This window comes from Staurois parvus, unplaced genomic scaffold (assembly GCF_062004578.1).
Source record: "Staurois parvus isolate SC_StPar_1 unplaced genomic scaffold, SC_StPar_1.0 ptg001148l, whole genome shotgun sequence".
Lineage (NCBI taxonomy): Eukaryota > Metazoa > Chordata > Amphibia > Anura > Ranidae > Staurois > Staurois parvus.
In genome coordinates, this window is record NW_028318944.1 from 58,169 (window position 1) to 77,913 (window position 19,745).

General features: G+C 48.1%; 2 protein-coding genes across 2 annotated transcripts; both read right to left on the reverse strand.

Moving 5' to 3' along the window:
* Positions 1 to 999: 999 nt before the first annotated feature.
* On the reverse strand, positions 1,000 to 9,305 carry LOC149439199 (uncharacterized). The gene is made up of 3 exons (XM_089659328.1): positions 9,224 to 9,305; positions 4,514 to 5,134; positions 1,000 to 4,483 (listed from the first exon to the last, which is right to left on the reverse strand). Exons 1-3 carry the CDS (start codon positions 9,303 to 9,305, stop codon positions 4,143 to 4,145), a joined length of 1,044 nt encoding a protein of 347 aa, XP_089515454.1. The 3' UTR covers positions 1,000 to 4,142.
* LOC149439200 (zinc finger protein 513-like) lies at positions 9,228 to 17,493 on the reverse strand (the record flags this gene model as incomplete). Its single annotated transcript, XM_089659327.1, has 3 exons — positions 9,228 to 10,136; positions 13,112 to 13,723; positions 17,362 to 17,493. Coding segments are annotated over 3 exons (1,460 nt in total), but the record flags the coding sequence as incomplete, so codon positions are not given.
* Between the last annotated feature and the right edge of the window lie 2,252 nt (positions 17,494 to 19,745).

Here is a 19,745-nt window from a genome sequence, read left to right on the forward strand (position 1 = left end):
TCAAACATCTAAAAATCCACCAATGGCATATATGGTGGCTTCATCACAGTATATTCCCCTCCGATGTGTGTTGACTTCCTGACCTCCAATACTTGTGCGCTGTTAGTGAATCTTCAGCTGGACAAATGTTGGAGGACAGGAAGTCAAAACACATTGGAGAGGAATATACTGCGACGGGCCCATCTTGTACACCATTGGTGGATCTTCAGATGGTCAAGTATTGGAGGACAAGGGAGCTGACACACATTGGAGGGGAGTATTCAGTGCTGGGGCCATTGATGGTATTCAGTGCTGGGGCCATTGATGGATCTTCTTCTGGGAGAGTCAACACACATTGCAAAAAAAATCATCTGTGCTGGGCAGCCTTGTGTTGCATGAGTGGATCTTCAGGCAAACACATTTTGGAGAACAGGAAGTCAACACACATCAGAGGATAATATTTTGTGCTGGGCTGTTTTTCTTTGCCAATGGTGGATCTTCAGTTGTAAAAGATATCCTAGAACAGAATATTCCCTGGCAGTGTGCATTGGCTTCCTGTGTTTTGATACATGGGCAACTGAAAATCCACTTATGGTTCCAGCACTGAATATTCCCCTGTAATATTTGTCAGCTCCCTGTCCTCCAATACCTAGCCAGCTGAGATGTGCCCATCATAATATATTTCCCTCTGACGTGTTGACTTTCTGTCCTTCCGATATTTGTCTGACGATCCACCAATGGCACACATGATGGGCCTAGCATTGAATATTCCCTTGCAGTGCGTGTCAGCACCCTGTCCTCTTAATACATGGTCAACTGAAGATCCGCCACTGGCACACAAGGCCGTGAAGCAAAGAATAGTCCCTTATAACGTGAGTAAACTCCTCATCCTCTGATACAGTGCTGTGAAAAAGTATTTGCCCCCTTCCTGAATTTTGTTACACTTAATTGATTCGGATTATCAAACAAATTCTATTATTACGCAAAGATAAACCGAATAAATACAAAATGCAGTTTTTAAAGGATGATTTCATTTATTAACCACTTCCTGTCCGGACACTTTTACCCCCTTCCTGTCCAGGGCAATTTTCAGCTTTCAGCGCTATCACACTTTGAATGACAATTGCGCGGTCATGCAATACTGTACCCATATGCATTTTTTACCATTTTTTTGAGACAGATAAAGCTTTATTTTGGTGGTATTTATTCACCGCTGGGATTTTTATTTTTTTTACTATGTAAATGAAAAAGTCCAAAAATTTTGAAAAAAAGTGTTTTTTTTAATAAAATTTTGCAAATAAATAATATTTCATCCTAAATCTTGGCCAAAATTTATTCCGTTATTTTTTTAGTAAAAAAAAAATCCAAATTAGTTTATAACCAAAAATTATAATTTTTAAACATTTTTTTTTAGATTTTTATTTTATTTTTTTTATATTATTATTTTTTATTTATTTTTTTTTACATACTGTCACCCTAGCAGTACAGTGTCACCATGGTGACACTGTACTACTTGTGGGGGGTGATGAAGATTTTTTTTTTTTTTTTTTTTACACTGATTGCTTTTACACCCATATAGGATGTAAAAGCAATCATTTCTCTTTCTCTCTCTGTCTGCATTCTTGCAGTCATTGAGAAATACTGAGTGAGCTGTGATTGGTCACAGCTTGTCACATGGTACAAGGGTGTTGTGAATAGCCTTGTACCATGTGACCTCTCTGATCATTCACAGATTTCACACGTAGTAAGCAATGATGTCACAAGTGACATCTTGCTTACTACTTTGCATGTGATCACTGATTCGCCAATCAGTGATCACATGACCGGGACCTCGTACAGAGGTCCCGTCCGACGATCGGTGTTTCACTGTGTCCGGAGGACACAGCGGACACCGGATCGCGGTGGTGCGCGCTCCTAGGGAGCGCGCACAGCTAGAAAAGGCGGGTGCCGTTTAGGAACGGCAACCCGCCCCTGGACTGCCACCGCCCTGCCGTTTATAAACAGCAGGCAGACGGCAAGAGGTTAAAGGAAAAAAGCTGTTCAAACCTCCCTGGCCCTATGAGAAAAAGCAATTGCCCCCTAAACCCCTTGCTGCTTAACCCAAGTGAACTTGAGGCCAAGATTTTATGGCTGGATATTTTCTCGTAGAGCGCAGAATTCATGGTTCTATCAATAATGGCAAGTCGTCTAGGTCCTGAAGCTGCAAAGCAGCTCCAGACCACCTCACTACCACCACCACGTTTTACTTTTGGTTTGATGTTCTTTTTTGAAATGCTGTGTTAGTTTTATGCCAGATATAATGGGACGCACACCTTCCAAAAAGCTCAACTTTTGTCTCATCAGTCCACAGAATATTTGTCTAAAAGTCTTGGGGATTATCAAGATGTTTTTTAGCAAATGTGAGATGAGTCTTCGTGTTCTCTTTGGTCAGCAGTGGATTTGGCCTTGGAACTCTCCCATGGATTCCATTTTTGACCAGTCTCTTGTTGAATACTGAACACTAACGTTAACTGAAGCAAGTGAGGCCTGCAGTTCTTTAGATATTGTTCTGGGTTCTTTTATGACCTCCTGGATGAGTTGTCGTTGTGCTGTAGGAGTACGTTTGGTAGGCTGGTCCTTCCTGGGAAGGTTCACCACCATTCCAAGTGTTCTACATTTGTGGATAATGGCTCTCACTGTGGTTCGCTGGAGTCCCATTTTGGCTTTGTGACCCTTACCAGACTAGTACATGTAAATTACTTTGCTTCTCATCTGTTTTTCAATCTTTTTAGGTCACGTCATGATGTGTTTTTTTTTAGATCTTTTAGCGTGCTTCACTTTGTCAGCTTCTATTTAAGTGATCTGGGCCTGTCTGTGATCTCTCTAAACTCCAGGCCTCCATGGTGAACCCTTCTATACTGCCTCCGAGCATCTGGAAACTCAGGAAGACACTTGTGCAGTGAAACCTAAGCAACATTACAAAACATGTCCAGCTGAATGTGACTAACTCCAACATGCTACAGCAGATGTCCTCATTTTTTTTAAACATAGGGCCAGTTTATTGCCCTTCAGAGAAATGTAAGGCCAAACTGTGGCTAGTAGGCATAAAATATACTGTGTGTGCATCATTGGGAAGAGGATTAGTGCCCCATGATTTGTATTAGAGGCATTGGGAAAGTATTGGTATTCAGTAGTCACTTACCTTTGTTAAATATTCCATGTCTCGTGCTGCTCCTCAACTGACCAGATGATGTCATGGCTGGAACTATGCATGCACCATCAAGCAGGCGATAACTGCACTCAACAAAGGTACAAACTCTGCCTTCTGCCTGAACAGCCATCTCACTGTAGGTACCTAATGGCCAATAAAAGGCCAGAAGCGGGCCGTATCGGACTCTAGGGCCAGAGTATGAGGAGCATTGTGGTATACAATACAGGATGTTATCAGAAGTGATCTGGGGACAATACTATACCAGCGTCACATTTAATACCGCCAGAGATTTTATTTACTTCAGCAGTTCCTGCCTGGCCGTGCAGGCGTTGCTTATTTTTACCCAGTATTTCTAACACTTTTTTTTCAAGTGGTGGATTCTTATTTACGAATAGGATGTTTGGAAGGCTATTTGCAGATGGTTCTGCCTGATTTTTACCATCACTTAAGGTCTTGCTTTTCCTCCTCCAATGATTTCACCTTGCAGCAACCTAGTTATCAGGCCCCGCCCCCTGAGGTTCCTGCGTATACTGATCCAGCTTTGAATTGTGATCTGTGTACCTCACATAAATATTGGGTTGTGTACAGCTGTGTAGGGGGGGTGGCGATCGAGTGTTTCCACCTCCAAGGTTGAACCAAAGCTTCTTATCTTTTCAATGGTGGTCATCATACAACTTAATTTCATGAACTGCCTGAAGAAACTTTTATGCAATTCTTCCTAAATTGTCTGGTGATTGTAGCTCAGCCTTAAAGGTCATCATAGTTGTCCTTTCCCTGCCTGTGCTTTTCTTACTCGGCAAAGTATCAGGTCCTTTAATACTGTCCCCCCCAGAGGAGCATACTCACCTCCCCCTCCTTCCCATATTGAGCTACCAGGAGCATGTGACAGAGCCGGTGACTACATGGGCAATGCCCATGGCTCTGTGCAAGCTACAACTTGAAGCTATAAGGGAGATGTGTAGGTGAGAGAGCCTCATGTGAGGGAGATGTGTATGTGAGGGAGATGTGTGGGTGAGAGAGCCTCGTGTGAGGGAGATGTGTGTGTGTGTGAGAGAGAGAACCTCGTGTGAGGGAGATGTGTGAGAGAGAACCTCGTGTGAGGGAGATGTGTGTGAGAGAGAGAACTTCGTGTGAGGGAGATGTGTGAGAGAGAGAACCTCGTGTGAGGGAGATGTGTGTGTGTGAGAGAGCCTCGTGTGAGGGAGATGTGTGTGTGAGGAAGAGACTCGTGTGAAGGAGATGTGTATGTGAGGGAGATGTGTGGGTGAGAGAGCCTCGTGTGAGGGAGATGTGTGTGTGTGTGAGAGAGAGAACCTCGTGTGAGGGAGATGTGTGAGAGAGAACCTCGTGTGAGGGAGATGTGTGTGAGAGAGAGAACTTCGTGTGAGGGAGATGTGTGAGAGAGAGAACCTCGTGTGAGGGAGATGTGTGTGTGTGAGAGAGCCTCGTGTGAGGGAGATGTGTGTGTGAGGAAGAGACTCGTGTGAAGGAGATGTGTTTGAGGGAGAGCCTCATGTGAAGGAGGCGTGTGTGAGAGCCTCGTGTGAAGGAAATGTGTGTGTGTGTGTGTGTGAGGGAGATGTGTGTGTGAGAGAGAGCCTCGTGTGAGGGAGATGTGTGTGTGAGAAAGAGAACCTCGTGTGAGGGAGATGTGTGTGTGCGTTTTTGTGAGGGAGAGACTCCTGTGAAGGAGATGTGTTTGAGGGAGAGCCTCATGTGAAGGAGGTGTGTGAGAGAGCCTCGTGTGAAGGAGATGTGTGTGTGCGTGTGAGAGATCCTCGTGTGAGGGAGGTGTGTGTGTGTGGGAGAGCCTCGTGTGAAGATTTGTGTGAGGATGTGTGTGAGGGAGATGTATGGATGAGAGAGCTTCATGTGAGGGAGTTTTGTGTGTGTGTGTGTGTGTGTGAATCTTGTGTGAAGATGTGTGTGAGAGAGCCTCGTGTGAGAATGTGTGTAAGGGAGAGCCTCATATGAGGGAGATGTGTGGGTGAGAGAGCCTCGTGGGAGGGAGATGTGTATGTGAGAGAGCCTCGTGGGAGGGAGATGTGTATGTGAGAGAGAGCCTCGTGGGAGGGAGATGTGTATGTGAGAGAGCCTCGTGGGAGGGAGATGTGTATGGGAGAGAGAGCCTCGTGTGAGGGAGATGTGTGTGTGAGACAGAGCATCGTGTGAGGGAGGTGTGTGTGTGTGTGTGTGTGAGAGAGAGAGCCTCGTGTGACGGAGATGTCTGTGTGAGACAGAGCATCGTGTGAGGGAGGTGTGTGTGTGTGTGTGTGAGAGCAAGAGAGAGAGCCTCGTGTGGAGGTGTGTGTGTGTAAGAGAGAGCTTTGTGTGTGAGCAAGAGAGAGAGCCTCGTGTGGAGGTGTGTGTGTGTGAGTGAGCCTCATGTGAAGGAGATGTGTGAGAGAGAGCCTCCTATGAAGGAGATGTGTGTGACAGAGAGCCTCGTGTGAAGATTTGTGTGAGGATGTGTGTAAGGGAGAGCCTCGTGTGAGGGAGAAGTATGGATGAGAGAGCCTCATGTGAGGGAGATGTGTGTGTGTGTGTGTGTGAGAGAGAGAGAGAATATTGTGTGAAGATGATGTGTGTGAGAGAGCCTTGTGTGAAGATTTGTGTGAGAATGTGTGTAAGGGAGAGCCTCATGTGAGGAAGATGTGTGGGTGAGAGAGCCTCGTGTGTGGGAGATGTGTATGAGAGAGAGCCTCATGTGAAGATTTATGAGGATGTGTGTAAGGGAGAGCCTCATGTGAGGGAGATGTGTGTAACGGAGTCATGTGTGAGGGAGGTATGTGAATTGCCATAGGTAATGGAAATGGAGTGAAGGAACCGCATTCGGGGGGACCCATGCATGAGAGAGATGTCTGTGAGGGATATGTATGTAACGGAGTCACGTGTGAGGGAGGTATGTGAATTGCCATAGGTATGGGAAACGGAGTGAAGGAACTGCATTTGGGGGACCCATGCATGAGAAAGGTGTATGTGATGGAGCCACGTGTGAGGGAGATTTGTGTGATGGAACTACATCTGAGGGAGCTACATCTGAGGGAAATGTGTGTGAGGGAGCTACATCTGAGGGAAATGTGTGTGAGGGAGCTACATCTGAGGGAAGTGTGTGAGGGAGCCACTTGTGAGGGAAATGTGTGATGCAGCCATGTGTGAGGGAAATGTGTTTGATGGAGCCACGTGAGGGAAATGTGTTTGATGGAGCCACGTGTGAGGGAAATGTGTTTGATGGAGCCACGTGTGAGGGAGACGTGTTTGATGGAGCCACATGTGAGGGAGACGTGTTTGATGGAGCCACGTGTGAGGAAAGTGTGTGCGAAGGAAATGTTTGTAAGGGAGCCACATGTGAGGGAGACATGTTTGATGGAGCCACATGTGAGGGAGACGTGTTTGATGGAGCCACGTGTGAGGAAAATGTGTGCAAGGGAAATGTTTGTAAGGGAGCCACATGTGAGGGAAATGTGTGTGATGGAGCCACGTGTGACATAGAGGGGCTGCGGTTTAGGTGCCATACATAGGCCAATATTTCATATGGGTTAGCTAACAGTGGTGATAATTGTGTCATTCCAGTGAGCAACATGACAACAGCATTATTGATCGGTCACTGTAAAGAACATGTTAGCGTTAGCAATCTCTGATAAGCAGGGTACAGTTATTGATCTGTCTGTGATCAGCATGTTAGAGTTACTGATCAGTCTCAGATAAGAGAAAGTGTTAGCATTATTGATCGGTCTCTGATAAGAGCGTGTTAGCGTCACTGATAGGAAAGTCGTCATTACTGATCTGTCACTGATAAGAACACGTCAGTGTTATTGATCAGTCTTTGATAAGTACATGTCAGCATCACTTATTACTCACTGATCAGAACATCAGTGTTACTGATTGGTCACTGATAAGGGCATGTTAGTATTATTGATCAGTCTCTGATAAGAGCATGTTAGCGTTATTGATCGGTCACTGATGAGAACATCACAGCATCATTTATTGGTCACGGATTAGGTCAGTGTTATTGTTTGATCACTAATAACAACATGTCAGTGTTAGTTGCTGGATCACTTATCAGCCAATTGGTCAACAAAAAATATGTAAACATTTAGCCAAAAGATATGAAAAACTGCCTTGTGCGTGCCCCTAAAGGCTCTCTCCCCCTAGCACTGGATAGAAGGTGTGAGTTCAGGCTGCTTAACCCTGCACTGGATAGAATTTTTGAGGTGTCAATGAAGGATGCTCTATCCAGTACTGGACAGAATGTGAGGTGTCGACGAAGGATGCTTTACTTAATACTGGATAGAATGTGAGGTGTTGGTGAAGGACGCTCTGCTTAACAGTGGATAGAATGTAAGGTGTCAGTGGAGGACGCTCTACTTAATACTGGATAGATGTCAGTGAAGGGCTGTTCACCCAGCATTGGGTAGAATGTGAGGTGTCAGTGAAGAATGCTCCACCCAATGCCGGATAGAATGTGAGGTGTCAATGAAAATGCTCCACCCAATACTGGATAGCATAGGAAGCGTCAATGAAGGATGCTCCATCCAATACTGGCTAGACTGTGGTGTCAGTGAAGGATGCTCCACCAAATACTGGATAGAATAGGAGGTGTCAATGAAGGATGCTCCATTCAGTACTGGATCGAATGTGAGGTGTCAATGAAGGATGCTCCATACATTACTGGATAGAATAGGAGGTGTCAATGAAGGATGCTCCATCCAATACTGGCTAGACTGTGGTGTCAGTGAAGGATGCTCCACCAAATACTGGATAGAATAGGAGGTGTCAATGAAGGATGCTCCATTCAATACTGGATAGAATAGGAGGTGTCAATGAAGGATGCTCCATTCAATACTGGATAGAATAGGAGGTGTCAATGAAGGATGCTCCATTCAATACTGGATAGAATAGGAGGTGTCAATGAAGGATGCTCCATTCAATACTAGATAGAATAGGAGGTGTCAATGAAGGATGCTCCATCCAATACTGGATAGAATGTGAGGTGTCAGTGAAGGATGCTCTACTCAATACTGGATAGAATAGCAGGTGTCAATGAAGGATGCTCCACCCAATACTGGATAGAATGTGAGGTGTCAATGAAAATGCTCCACCCAATACTGGATAGAATAGGAAGAGTCAATGAAGGATGCTCCATCCAATACTGGATAGAATAGGAGGTGTCAATAAAGGATGCTCCATCCAGTACTGGATTGAATGTGAGGTGTCAATGAAGGATGCTCCATACATTACTGGATAGAATAGGAGGTGTCAATGAAGGATGCTCCATTCAATACTGGATAGAATAGGAGGTGTCAATGAAGGATGCTCCATTCAATACTAGATAGAATAGGAGGTGTAAATGAAGGATGCTCCATCCTATGCTGGATAGAATGTGAGGTGTCAATGAAGGATGCTCCATCCAATACTGGATAGAATAGGAGGTGTCAATGAAGGATGCTCCATGCAATACTGGATAGAATAGGAGGTGTCAATGAAGGATGCTCCATTCAATACTAGATAGAATAGGAGGTGTAAATGAAGGATGCTCCATCCTATGCTGGATAGAATGTGAGGTGTCAATGAAGGATGCTCCATCCAATACTGGATAGAATAGGAGGTGTCAATGAAGGATGCTCCATGCAATACTGGATAGAATGTGAGGTGTAAATGAAGGATGCTCCATCCAATAACTGGATAGAATGTGAGGTGTCGGTGAAGAACGCTTCAGCCAATACTGGATTGAATAGGTGTCAATGAAGGGCGTTTCACCCAGTATTTGGATAGAACATGAGGTGTCGGTGAAGGACACGTCACCCAACACAGGATAGAATAGGTGTCAGTGAAGGGCATTTCACCCAGCATTTGGATAGAATATGAGGTATCGGTGAAGGACGCTTCACCCAATACTGGATAGAATAGGCGTCAGTGAAGGGTGTTTCACCCAGCAGTGGATAGAATATGAGGTGTTGGTGAAGGATGCTTCACCCAGCATTGGACAGAAGAGCATGCACGGGGCAGAGCACTCTAACATGGGATACCATAAAAAAAATTTTCTCCACTCACAATCTGACAACCTGGAATGTTTATGGGACGAGCACATGAACCAGCCATGCAATACTCCATAATATTCACAATATGAGGACATACAGCATAACGGGGGGCCAGTACTGTGCGGCCAGCCTTAGCCCTAGGAGCTCACAATTCTGCTGCAGCATACTAGGCTGCGCTTGAAACCGTCTTGTGCAGAGCTGTGAAAGGTTCTATGATCCATCAGACCTCAAGGGCTCGTTGGGTCCTCCAGAGTGTCCATGCGTCTTCTGGTGACGCTTATAATTGTCCCAGTGGCCGGTGGTGTAGTGGCACTGCGCGCAGCGAAGCGGCTTCTCGCCAGTGTGGCGCAGCATGTGACGTTTGAGGTTCATGCTTTGGTTACAGCTGTAGTTACATAGACTGCAGCGGAAGGGCTTGTCCCCGGAGTGGATGCGCCCATGCCTCTTTAGGTTGGCGAGGTTGCCGCAGGCGTAGTCACACAGCTGGCACTTGTAGGGCTTTTCCCCGGTGTGAACCCGCTGGTGTCTCTTTAGGTTGTCGTAATGTGCCGAGGCGTAGGAGCACAGGTGGCACTTGTAGGGCTTCTCCCCGCTGTGCGTTTTCATGTGGCGGGATAAATGGTTCGCGTAATGGGTGACAAACGGGCACAGGACGCAGGAGAAGCCTTTGTCGGGGCTCCCCGAAGGGCTACAGCGCGAGCAGAACTGTCCGTCCATCTCACCATCATCATCCTGAGGGCTGCCTTCATCCAGGACTGTGCCGCAAGAGCGGCATGTGAAGGGGAAAAGCAGCTCCGGGAGGCCGTCATCTGCCGAAGGCTGCAGAACGGGCGAGGATGGGGCGCGGCTTAAGCGGACACAAGCTGGCAGAAAGACTTCCAGGTCATCGGTGGTCACCGGGAGGGCCAGGGCTGCCGCAGACACATCTGCAGTGAGAGGAGGAGAAACATTAGATGAGGCCAGGGACATCAGAGGAACGGGGAGGACCTCTCAACATGTCACCTGGGATGGGGGGGATAGGGATGGCCCTACCAAAAGAGGGGGGGGGGGTGACACTGGGGATGGAAATACTCTCCATGTGAGAGGAGCAAACTTCATTAGACAGGGTAAAGTAGGTCTCACAGGTCCTAGCTGGCTGTCATCCTGTAGCAGGAGGGGCAGACAAGGTCCTACAGGTTGTTTCTGTGTCACCCTACAGTGGAAAGGGGCAAACAATTCCACATCCTGTAGCTTCCTTCAGAGTCACCCCGCAGTGGGAGGGGTTATATCAAAGATCTCTTATAGCCATCATGCAATGGAAGGGGGCAGACTAGTTTTCACAGGTCCATGCTGTCACCCTGCACTGGGAGGAACCTACTCACATGTCTTGTATGAGTCTCCATGCAGTGGGAGGGGCAGAATTCCATGCTTAGCTGACCATTTTTATGTCACCCTGTAGTGGCAGGAGCAGACCTGGCCTTACAGGTCCATGCCATGTCACCCTGGGGTAGCAGAAACTAGCTCACAGACTTTCTCTGAGTCACCATGCAGTGGAATGGGTTTACTCCACATCCTGTAGCTCCCTTCAGTCACCCTGTAGTGGGAGGGACAGAATTCCATGCTTAGCTGATCTTATCTGTCACCCTGCATGGGGAGGGGCAGACAAGGTCTTACAGGTCCACAATGTGTCACACTATGTAGTTGGAGGAGCAGAAAAGGTCCTACTGGTCCATACTGTGTCACCCTGCAGTGGGAGGGGCAGACAAGATCTAACAGGTCCATGCTGTGTCACCCTCTAGTGGGAGAGGCAGACAAGGTCCTACTGGTCCATACTGTGTCACCCTGACATGGGAGGGCAGACAAGATCTAACAGGTCCATACTGTGTCACCCTGCAGTGGGAGGGGCAGACAAGATCTAACAGGACCATGCTGTGGCACCCTGTAGTGGGAGGGGCAGACAAGATCTAACACGTCCATGCTGTGTCACCCTGGAGTAGGAGGAATTGGTCTTGCCTCAGTCATCATGCAGTGGAATGGGCTGACTCCATATCCTGTAGCTCCCTTCATAGTCACCCTGTAGTGGGAGGGGCAGAATACTATGCTTAACTGATCTCTACTGTGTCATTCTTCACTGGGAGGGGCAGGCAAGGTCTTACAGGCCCATGCTGTGTCACACCCTATAGTTGAAGGAGCAAGAAAAAGTCCTACAGGTCTATGCTGTGTCACCATGCAGTGGGAGGGGCAGACACGGCCCTAGTGGTCCATGCTGTGAGGGGCAGGAAGAGTCCAACAGGTCCATGCTGTGTCACCCTGCAGTGGGAGAGGCATATAAGGTCCTACAGGTCTATGCTGTGTCACCCTGCAGTCCAGGGAATAGATAAGGTCCTACAGGTCTAGCGCAGTGCCACCCCGCAGTGGAAAGGACAGATAAGGTCTTACAGGTCCATGCTGTGTCACCCTGCAATGGGAGGGGCAGATAAGGTCCTACAGGTCTATGCTGTGTCACCCTGCAATGGGAGGGGCAGATAAGGTCCTACAGGTCTATGCTGTGTCACCCTGCAGTCCAGGGAGTAGATAAGGTCCTACAGGTCTATGCTGTGCCACCCCGCAGTGTAAGGGACAGATAAGGTCTTACAGGTCTATGCTGTGTCACCCTGCAGTGGGAAGGGCAGATAAGGTCCTACAGGTCTATGCTGTGTCACCCTGCAATGGGAGGGGCAGATAAGGTCCTACAGGTCTATGCTGTGTCACCCTGCAGTCCAGGGAGTAGATAAGGTCCTACAGGTCTATGCTGTGTCACCCTGCAGTGTAAGGGACAGATAAGGTCTTACAGGTCTATGCTGTGTCACCCTGCAGTGGGAAGGGCAGATAAGGTCCTACAGGTCTATGCTGTGCCACACTGCAGCGGAAGGAACAGATAAGGTCCTACAGGTTTATGCTGTGTCACCCTGCAGTCCAGGGAATAGATAAGGTCCTACAGTTCTATGCTGTGTCACCCCGCAGTGGAAAGGACAGATAAGGTCTTACAGGTCCATGCTGTGTCACCCTGCAGTGGGAAGGGCAGATAAGGTCCTACAGGTCTATGCTGTGTCACCCTGCAGTCGGAGGAGTTGATAAGGTCCTACAGGTCTATGCTGTGCCACCCCGCAGTGGAAGGGACAGGTAAGGTCTTACAGGTCTATGCTGTGTCACCCTGCAGTGGGAGGGGCAGATAAAGTTCTACAGGTCTATACTGTGTCACCCTGCAGTGGGAGGAGCAGACGAGGTCTTACAGATACATGCAGTGTCAACTTGTAGTAGGAGGAATTGGCTCACAGGTCTCAGTTCTGTCACCATGCAGAAGGAGAAAGGGTTGACTCCATGTCCTGTAGCTCCATTCACAGTCACCATGCAGTATGGTAGGGCAGACTCCCATCCTTAGCTGATCCCTTCCATGTCACCTTACAGTGGGAGGGGAAGACAAGGTCATACAGGTCCATACTGTGTCACCCTGCAGATGAATCAGAGGTCTTATTTCAGTCACCATGCAGTGGGAGAAGGAGTTGACTCCATGTCTTGTAGATCCCATCATAGTCACCCTGCTGAGGGAGGAGCTGCCCACAGGTCTAGTTTAAGTCCCCTTGTAATGGGAGGAGCATACGCTATCCTCTTTATCTTTCTTTGGGTGGGGCAAACTATTTCACACAGGTCCCTGCTGTGTGTGCCATCCTGGAGATTGGGGGAATCATTGGGTAAGGAAAGTCGACGTTATGTTTCAAAACAACATATTGTGTCCTCCTGAGGTAGAAGGAGGATAATCCATTATTATGTCACCCTGCAATGAGAGGGGCAAACTCTGCATTACAGTTAGCTTTGGTCAGGGTACATGGGCATATCATGATGGATGTGACAGGGATGGAATGTGATGAGTCCTGAAACTGACCATCAGGGGGAGCGCTCCTCGCCTCTTTGTCCCCTTCACGCCTTTCCTTCTGCTGCCCCCTCCGGTGCGCCAGGATGTGGCGTTTAAGGTTGCGGCTCTGGTTACAGCGGTAAGGGCACAGGTGGCAGGTGAAGGGTTTGTCCTGGGTGTGGACCTTCTGGTGGCGTTTCAGGTTGCCTGGACTGCTGCAGGAGAAGGTGCAGAGTTCGCAGTGGAAAGGCTTCTCCCCGGTGTGAGTCAGAAGATGGCGCTTGAGGTTGACGAGCTGAGAAGAGGCGTAAAGGCAGTGCGGGCAGCGGAAGGGCTTCTCCCCGTTGTGAGTCTTCATGTGCCGCTTGAGGTGGCTGGAGTAATGGGTGGAGAAGGGACACAAACGGCAGGAGAAAAGTAGCCTTTCCTTCTCTGAGGTCACATCCTGGGGGGAGGAGGCCTCACGGTGCTCCAGGTACTGACAGCGGCTACTTTCCGTCGTCTCACAGGGCCCGCAGGGAGACGGCAGACCCCCCACACCCGCCTCTTCTGGATCGCTGTCCGTGCTGAGCGGCCGGTACGCCGAATATTCATCCTCGCTTAACGGGTAACGTGGGATCTCCAACTTGGATTCCACTGAATCTGTGGGGACAATATAGAACGACTAAATACCAAGGAGTAGGCAAATATAATCGCAAGCTGAACAGACTCTGCCCACATACTGTATATACATCTATATCAGCCTTTCTCAACTGAGGTGCCTTGAGGTTTCTTCAGGGTTGCCTTGGCAAAATGTCTAAAAATTGCCCAAAACTTGTATACAAGCTAGACCAGGGGTGGGCAAACTTTTTGACTTGAGGGCCGCAATGGGTTCATATATTGGACCCGGGGGCCGGACCAAGAGTAGATGAATGATGTGTATGTGTCATCCATAGTAAGTATAGTAATATTCCCCCATAGTAAGCATAGTAATTCATCCCCCATATAGTAATTCATCCCCCCTATAGTAATTCATCCCCCATATAGTAATTCATCCCCCCTATAGTAATTCATCCCCCCTATAGTAATTCATCCCCCATATAGTAATTCATTCCCCATATTAATTCATCCCTCATATAGTATTTTATCCCCCACAGTACTATTCCCCTCCAAGTAGTAAGCCAAGTCCCCCCTGTGTCAATTCACTTACCTTTGCTCCGCGCGTTCCTCTCGCCGTGTTCCCGCGCCGTTCCGGTCTTCAGGGCGACTGTGAGAGGAACCTAGCTCCCCTCCCCTCACATTCGTCACGCTGCCCCGCCTACACACATCCCGACAGCCAATGTATCACTCTCCGCGGGCCGGATTAAAAGGTCCGACGGGCCGTAGTTTGCCCATTGCTGAGCTAGAGGGTGGAACAAGTCCGCCTTTTAGTTACACCAAGCCACAGGTTTTCATTGTGCGCCATTACGACCTTCTAGCCGCCAGTGTCCTGACAACCAATGACATCTTTAGTCGATAAGGAGGGTGTCAGCTACCTGCACAGCATCCTAGTTTAACCCTCCCCTGCCCCTCTCCATCAGTGCTGGGGTCACATTAGCTCAGTGAGGGAGAAGAGAAACACTGGAATACTACTCTGTACCAGTGTGGAAATGTGTATTTGCTTTGGAAGAATAAATCACCTCTAATGTTGGGTGTCCTACATGTGTGGAAGTTGCTGCGTTACATAAAATTATTAGAATAGTTTTTCACATTTTAGAATGGGGTGCCTCAAGACTGTCCATATTTTAAAGGGTGCCTCGGGACTGGCCATAATTTTAAAGGGTGCCTTGACTGAAAAAAGGTTGAGAAACATTGATCTATATACACACACACAACCTCTGTTTATACAGTCAAAGTCTACTAATACACTATATTTCCAAAAGTATTGGTCTCCTGCCTTTCCACACACATGACCTTTAATGGCCCCCCAGTCTTAGTCCGTAGGGTTCAATATTGAGTTGGCCCCGCCCTTTGCAGCTATAACAGCTTTAACTCTTCTGGGAAGGCCGTCCACAAGGTTTAGGAGGGTGTCTATGGGAAGGTTGGACCATTCTTCCAGAAGCACATTTGTGAGGTCAGGCACTGATGTCGGGGGAGGAGGTCTGGCTCGCAGTCTCCACTCTAATTCATCCCAAAGGTGTTCTATGGGGTTGAGGTCAGGACTCTGTGCAGGACAGTCAAGTTCCTCCACCCCAAACTGGCTCCTCCATGTCTTTATGGATCTTGCTTTGTGCACTGGTGCGCAGTCATGTTGGAACAGGAAGGGGCCGTCCCCAAACTCTTCCCACAAAGTTGGGAGCATGAAATTGTCCAAAATGTCTAGGTATGCTGACGCCTTAAGAGTTCCCTTCACTGGAACTAGGGGGCCAAGCCCAACCCCTGAAAAACAAGCCCACACCATAGTCCCCCCTCCACCAAACTTTACACTTGGCACAATACAGTCAGGCAAGTACCGTTGTCCTGGCAACCGCCGAACCCAGACACGTTCTTCACATTGCCACACAGAGAAGCGTGATTGGTCACTCCAGAGAACATGTCTCCACTGCTCAAGTCCAGTGGCGGCGTGCTTTACACCACTGCAACCAACGCTTTGCATTGCACTTGGTGATGTAAGGCTTGGATGCAGCTGCTCGGCCATGGAAACCCATTCCATGAAGCTCTCTACGCACTGGTGTTGTGCTCATCTGAAGGCCACACCAAGTTTGGAGGTCTTTAGCACACTGTGCGCTTCAGCATGCGCTGACCCTGCTCTGTCATGTGACGTGGCCTACCACTTGGTGGCTGAGTTGCTGTTGTTCCCAGTTGCTTCCACTTTGTTATAATCCCACTAACAGTTGAGCGTGGAATATTGAGTAGCCAGGAAATGTCACAGATGGACTTATTGCACAGGTGGCCACCTATCCCGGGACCACGCTTGGAGTCACTGAGCTCCTGAGAGCGACCCATTCTATCACAAATGTTTGTAGAAGCAGTCTGCATGCCTAGGGGCTTGATTGTATACACTTGTGTCCATGGAGGGGATTGGAACACCTGAATCCAATGATTTGGAGGGCGGGGCCAATACTTTTGGCAATATAGTGTACATTAAATACATCTTTACAAAGAACCCACCCATGTACCTGGATGATCAGTTCCCTGGTATAAGATCTGTATATACAGCACCCTATTGGGAAGAGACACTCATCTCCACCGGTAAACAACACACTAAGGCACAAGTGTCAAACTGCGGCCCTCCAGCTCTTGAGGAACTAGTCCCATCATGCCTCTGCCTTTGGGAGTCATGTTTGTAACTGTCAGCCTTGCAATACCTCATGGGGTTGGTAGTTCCGCAACAGCTGGAAGGCTGCAGTTTGACATCCCTGGGGGAGGGGATACTCACCACTCACCAGTATACAGTACCCTAGGAGTAGGAGCAATTCGCCCTCTACTGGTATTCAGCACCCTATGGGGAGGGCACACTCACCAACCACCAGTATACAGTAGCCTATGGGTAGGAGAAATTCGCCCTCCACCAATATACAGCACCCTATAGTGAGGAGACAATCACCCTCCACTGGTATACAGCATCCTATGGGAAGGGGAGACACTGGTCCTTTACTGGTATACAGCACCCTATGGGAAGGGGAGACTCACCAACCACCAGTATACAGCACCCTATGAGGAAGGGGACACTCACCATCCACCGGTATACAGCACCCTATTGGGAGGGGAGACTCACCATCCACTGGTATACAGCACTCTATGGGGAGGGGAGACTCACCATCCACCGGTATACAGCACCCTATGGGGAGGGGAGACTCACCATCCACAGGTATACAGCACCCTATGGGGAGGGGAGACTCACCATCCACCGGTATACAGCACTCTATGGGGAGGGGAGACTCACCATCCACAGGTATACAGCACCCTATGGGGAGGGGAGACTCACCATCCACCGGTATACAGCACCCTATGGGGAGGGGAGACTCACCATCCACAGGTATACAGCACCCTATGGGGAGGGGAGACTCACCATCCACCGGTATACAGCACCCTATGGGGAGGGGAGACTCACCATCCACAGGTATACAGCACCCTATGGGGAGGGGAGACTCACCATCCACCGGTATACAGCACCCTATCGGGAGGGGAGACTCACCATCCACCGGTATACAGCACCCTATGGGGGGGGGGGGGGGAGAGACTTACCATCCATCGGTACACAGCACCCTATACGATGGAGACACTCAGAATACAGCACCACTATAGGATGGGACACTCACCCTCAGAGTCCCGGGAGAAGGAAAGAAGACGCTCAGTGCCATCACACAGCTCTACATCATCACCCAGGAGAAGATTGGACTCTAGGACCACAGTGCTGGCACCAGAACCTAGAGGCTCTGTCCCTCCACCACCTGTCAAGTCATAAGGAAACAAAAATTACATAAGGAAATGTGTATTTGCTCCCCTGCTGATGTTGAATGTTTGCCCACTCACAAAGAAATGATCGGTCTAAAAATCAAATGTTCGGTGTATTGTAACACTGAGAGACAGAATAGCAACAACAAATTCAGCAGAAATGCGTCTAACAAATGATGACTGATTTGTATGTTCATGAGGGAAATAAGTATTTGATCCCCTTCACAAAACATGACTTAGTACATGGTGGCAAATCCCTTGTTGGCAATCACAAGGTCAGACGTTTCCTGTAGTTGGCCCCCATGTTTGCACACATCTCAGGAGGGATTTTGGCCCACTCCTCTTGGCAGATCCTCTCCAAGTCATTAAGGTTTGGTGGCTGACGTTTGGCAACTCGAACTTTCAGCTCCCTCCACAGATTTTCAATCGGATTAAGGTCTGGAGACTGGCTAGGCCACTCCAGGACCTTAATGTGCTTCTTCTTGAGCCACTCCTTTGTTGCCTTGGCCATGTGTTTTGGGTCATTGTCATGCTGGAACACCCATCCACGACCCATTTTCAATGCCCTGGCTGAAGGAAGAAGGTTCTCACCCAAGATTTGATGGTACATTGCCCCGTCCATCGTCCCTTTGATGCGGTGCAGTTGTCCTGTCCCCTTAGCAGAAAAACACCCCCAAAGCAGAATGTTTCCACCACCATGTTTCACAGTTGGGATGGTGTTCTTGGGGTCATAGGCAGCATTTCTCCTCCTCCATGCACGGCGAGTTGAGTTGATGCCAAAGAGCTCAATTTTGGTCTCATCTGACCACAACACTATCAACCAGTCCTCCTCTGCATCATTCAGATGTTCAGTGGCAAACTTCAGACGGGCCTGGACATGTGCTTTCCTGAGCAGAGGGACCTTGCGGGCACTGCAGGATTTCAATCCTTGTCAGCATAGTGTGTTACCAATTGTTTTCTTGGTGACTGTGGTCCCAGCTGCCTGGAGATCATTGACAAGATCATCATGTGTAGTTCTGGGATGATTCCTCACTGTTCTCATGATCATTGACACTCCATGAGGTGAGATCTTGCAAGGTGCACTAGACCTTGGGAGACTGACACTTGTTTTGTGTTTCTTCCATTTGCGAATGATTGCACCAACTGTTGTCACCTTCTCACCAAGCTGCTTGGCCATAGTTTGGTAGCCCAGTCCAGCCTTGTGTATGTCTACAATCTTGTCCCTGACATCCTTGGACAGCTCTTTGCCATGGTGGAAAGTTTGGAATCTGATTGTTTGATTGCTCCTGTGGACAGGTGTCTTTTATACAGGTAACAAAATGAGATTAGCAGCACTCCCTTTAAGAGACTGCTTCTAATCTCAGCTTGTTACCTGTATGAAAGACACCTGGTAGCCAGAAATCCTGCTGAATGATAGGGGATCAAATCCTTATTTCCCTCATGAACATGCAAATCAGTCATCATTTGTTAGACATGCATTTCTTTTGAAGTTTTTCTTTGCTATTCTGTCTCTCAGTGTTACAATACACCAAACATTCCATTTTTAGACTGATCATTTCTTTGAGAGTGGGCAAACATTCAACATCAGCAGGGGATCAAATACGCATTTCCTTCACTGTATATATTTGGACACAGGCACAATTTTAGATTTTTTTCAGATATTTACCAAGACATATTCAAGCTATAGTTCTATAATGGATATGGGCTGAAAGTGGGCACTCTCGGGTGTAATTTGAGGGTATGTACATCCAAATTGGAGGAAGGGTTTAGGAATTACAGCTCTTAAGAGTAGCCATCCCCCCTTTTTCAAGGGACCAAAAGTAATTGGACAGTTGAATCAAAAGCTGTTTTCACGGCCAGGTGTGGGCTACTCCTTCGTTATTTCTTCAGCAATTAAGCAGATAAAAGGTCTGGAGTTGATTCTAAGTGCGGTATTTGCATTTGGAATCTATTGCTGTGAACCTACTTCATGCGTCCAAAGGATCTGCCCATGTAAGTGAAACAGGCCATTGTAAGGCTTCAAAAACGAAACAAATCCATCATAGAGAGATAGCAGCAACATTAGGAGTGGCCAAACCAACAGTTTGGTACATTCTGAGGAAAGAAGAACGCACTGGTGAGCTCAGCAACATAAAAAGGCATGGAGGTCCACGGAAGACAACAGTGGAGGATGATCCCAAGATCCTCTCTATGGTAAAGAAAAAACCCATTCCCAACATCCAGACAAGTGAAGGACACTCTCCAGGAG

What these genes read in the sequence shown, in the direction of transcription:
- LOC149439199 (XM_089659328.1), bottom strand. Translation starts at nt 9,305, where the DNA reads ATGTCCTCATATTGTGAATATTATGGAGTATTGCATGGCTGGTTCATG. An exon ending in ACATTCCAGGTTGTCAGATT is followed by an intron (nt 5,135 to 9,223) that starts GTGAGTGGAGAA and finishes CCCTCATATGAG; the next exon opens with GCTCTCCCTTACACACATTC. An exon ending in ACACATCTCCCTCACACGAG is followed by an intron (nt 4,484 to 4,513) that starts GTTCTCTCTCAC and finishes CCCTCACACGAG; the next exon opens with GTTCTCTCTCTCACACACAC.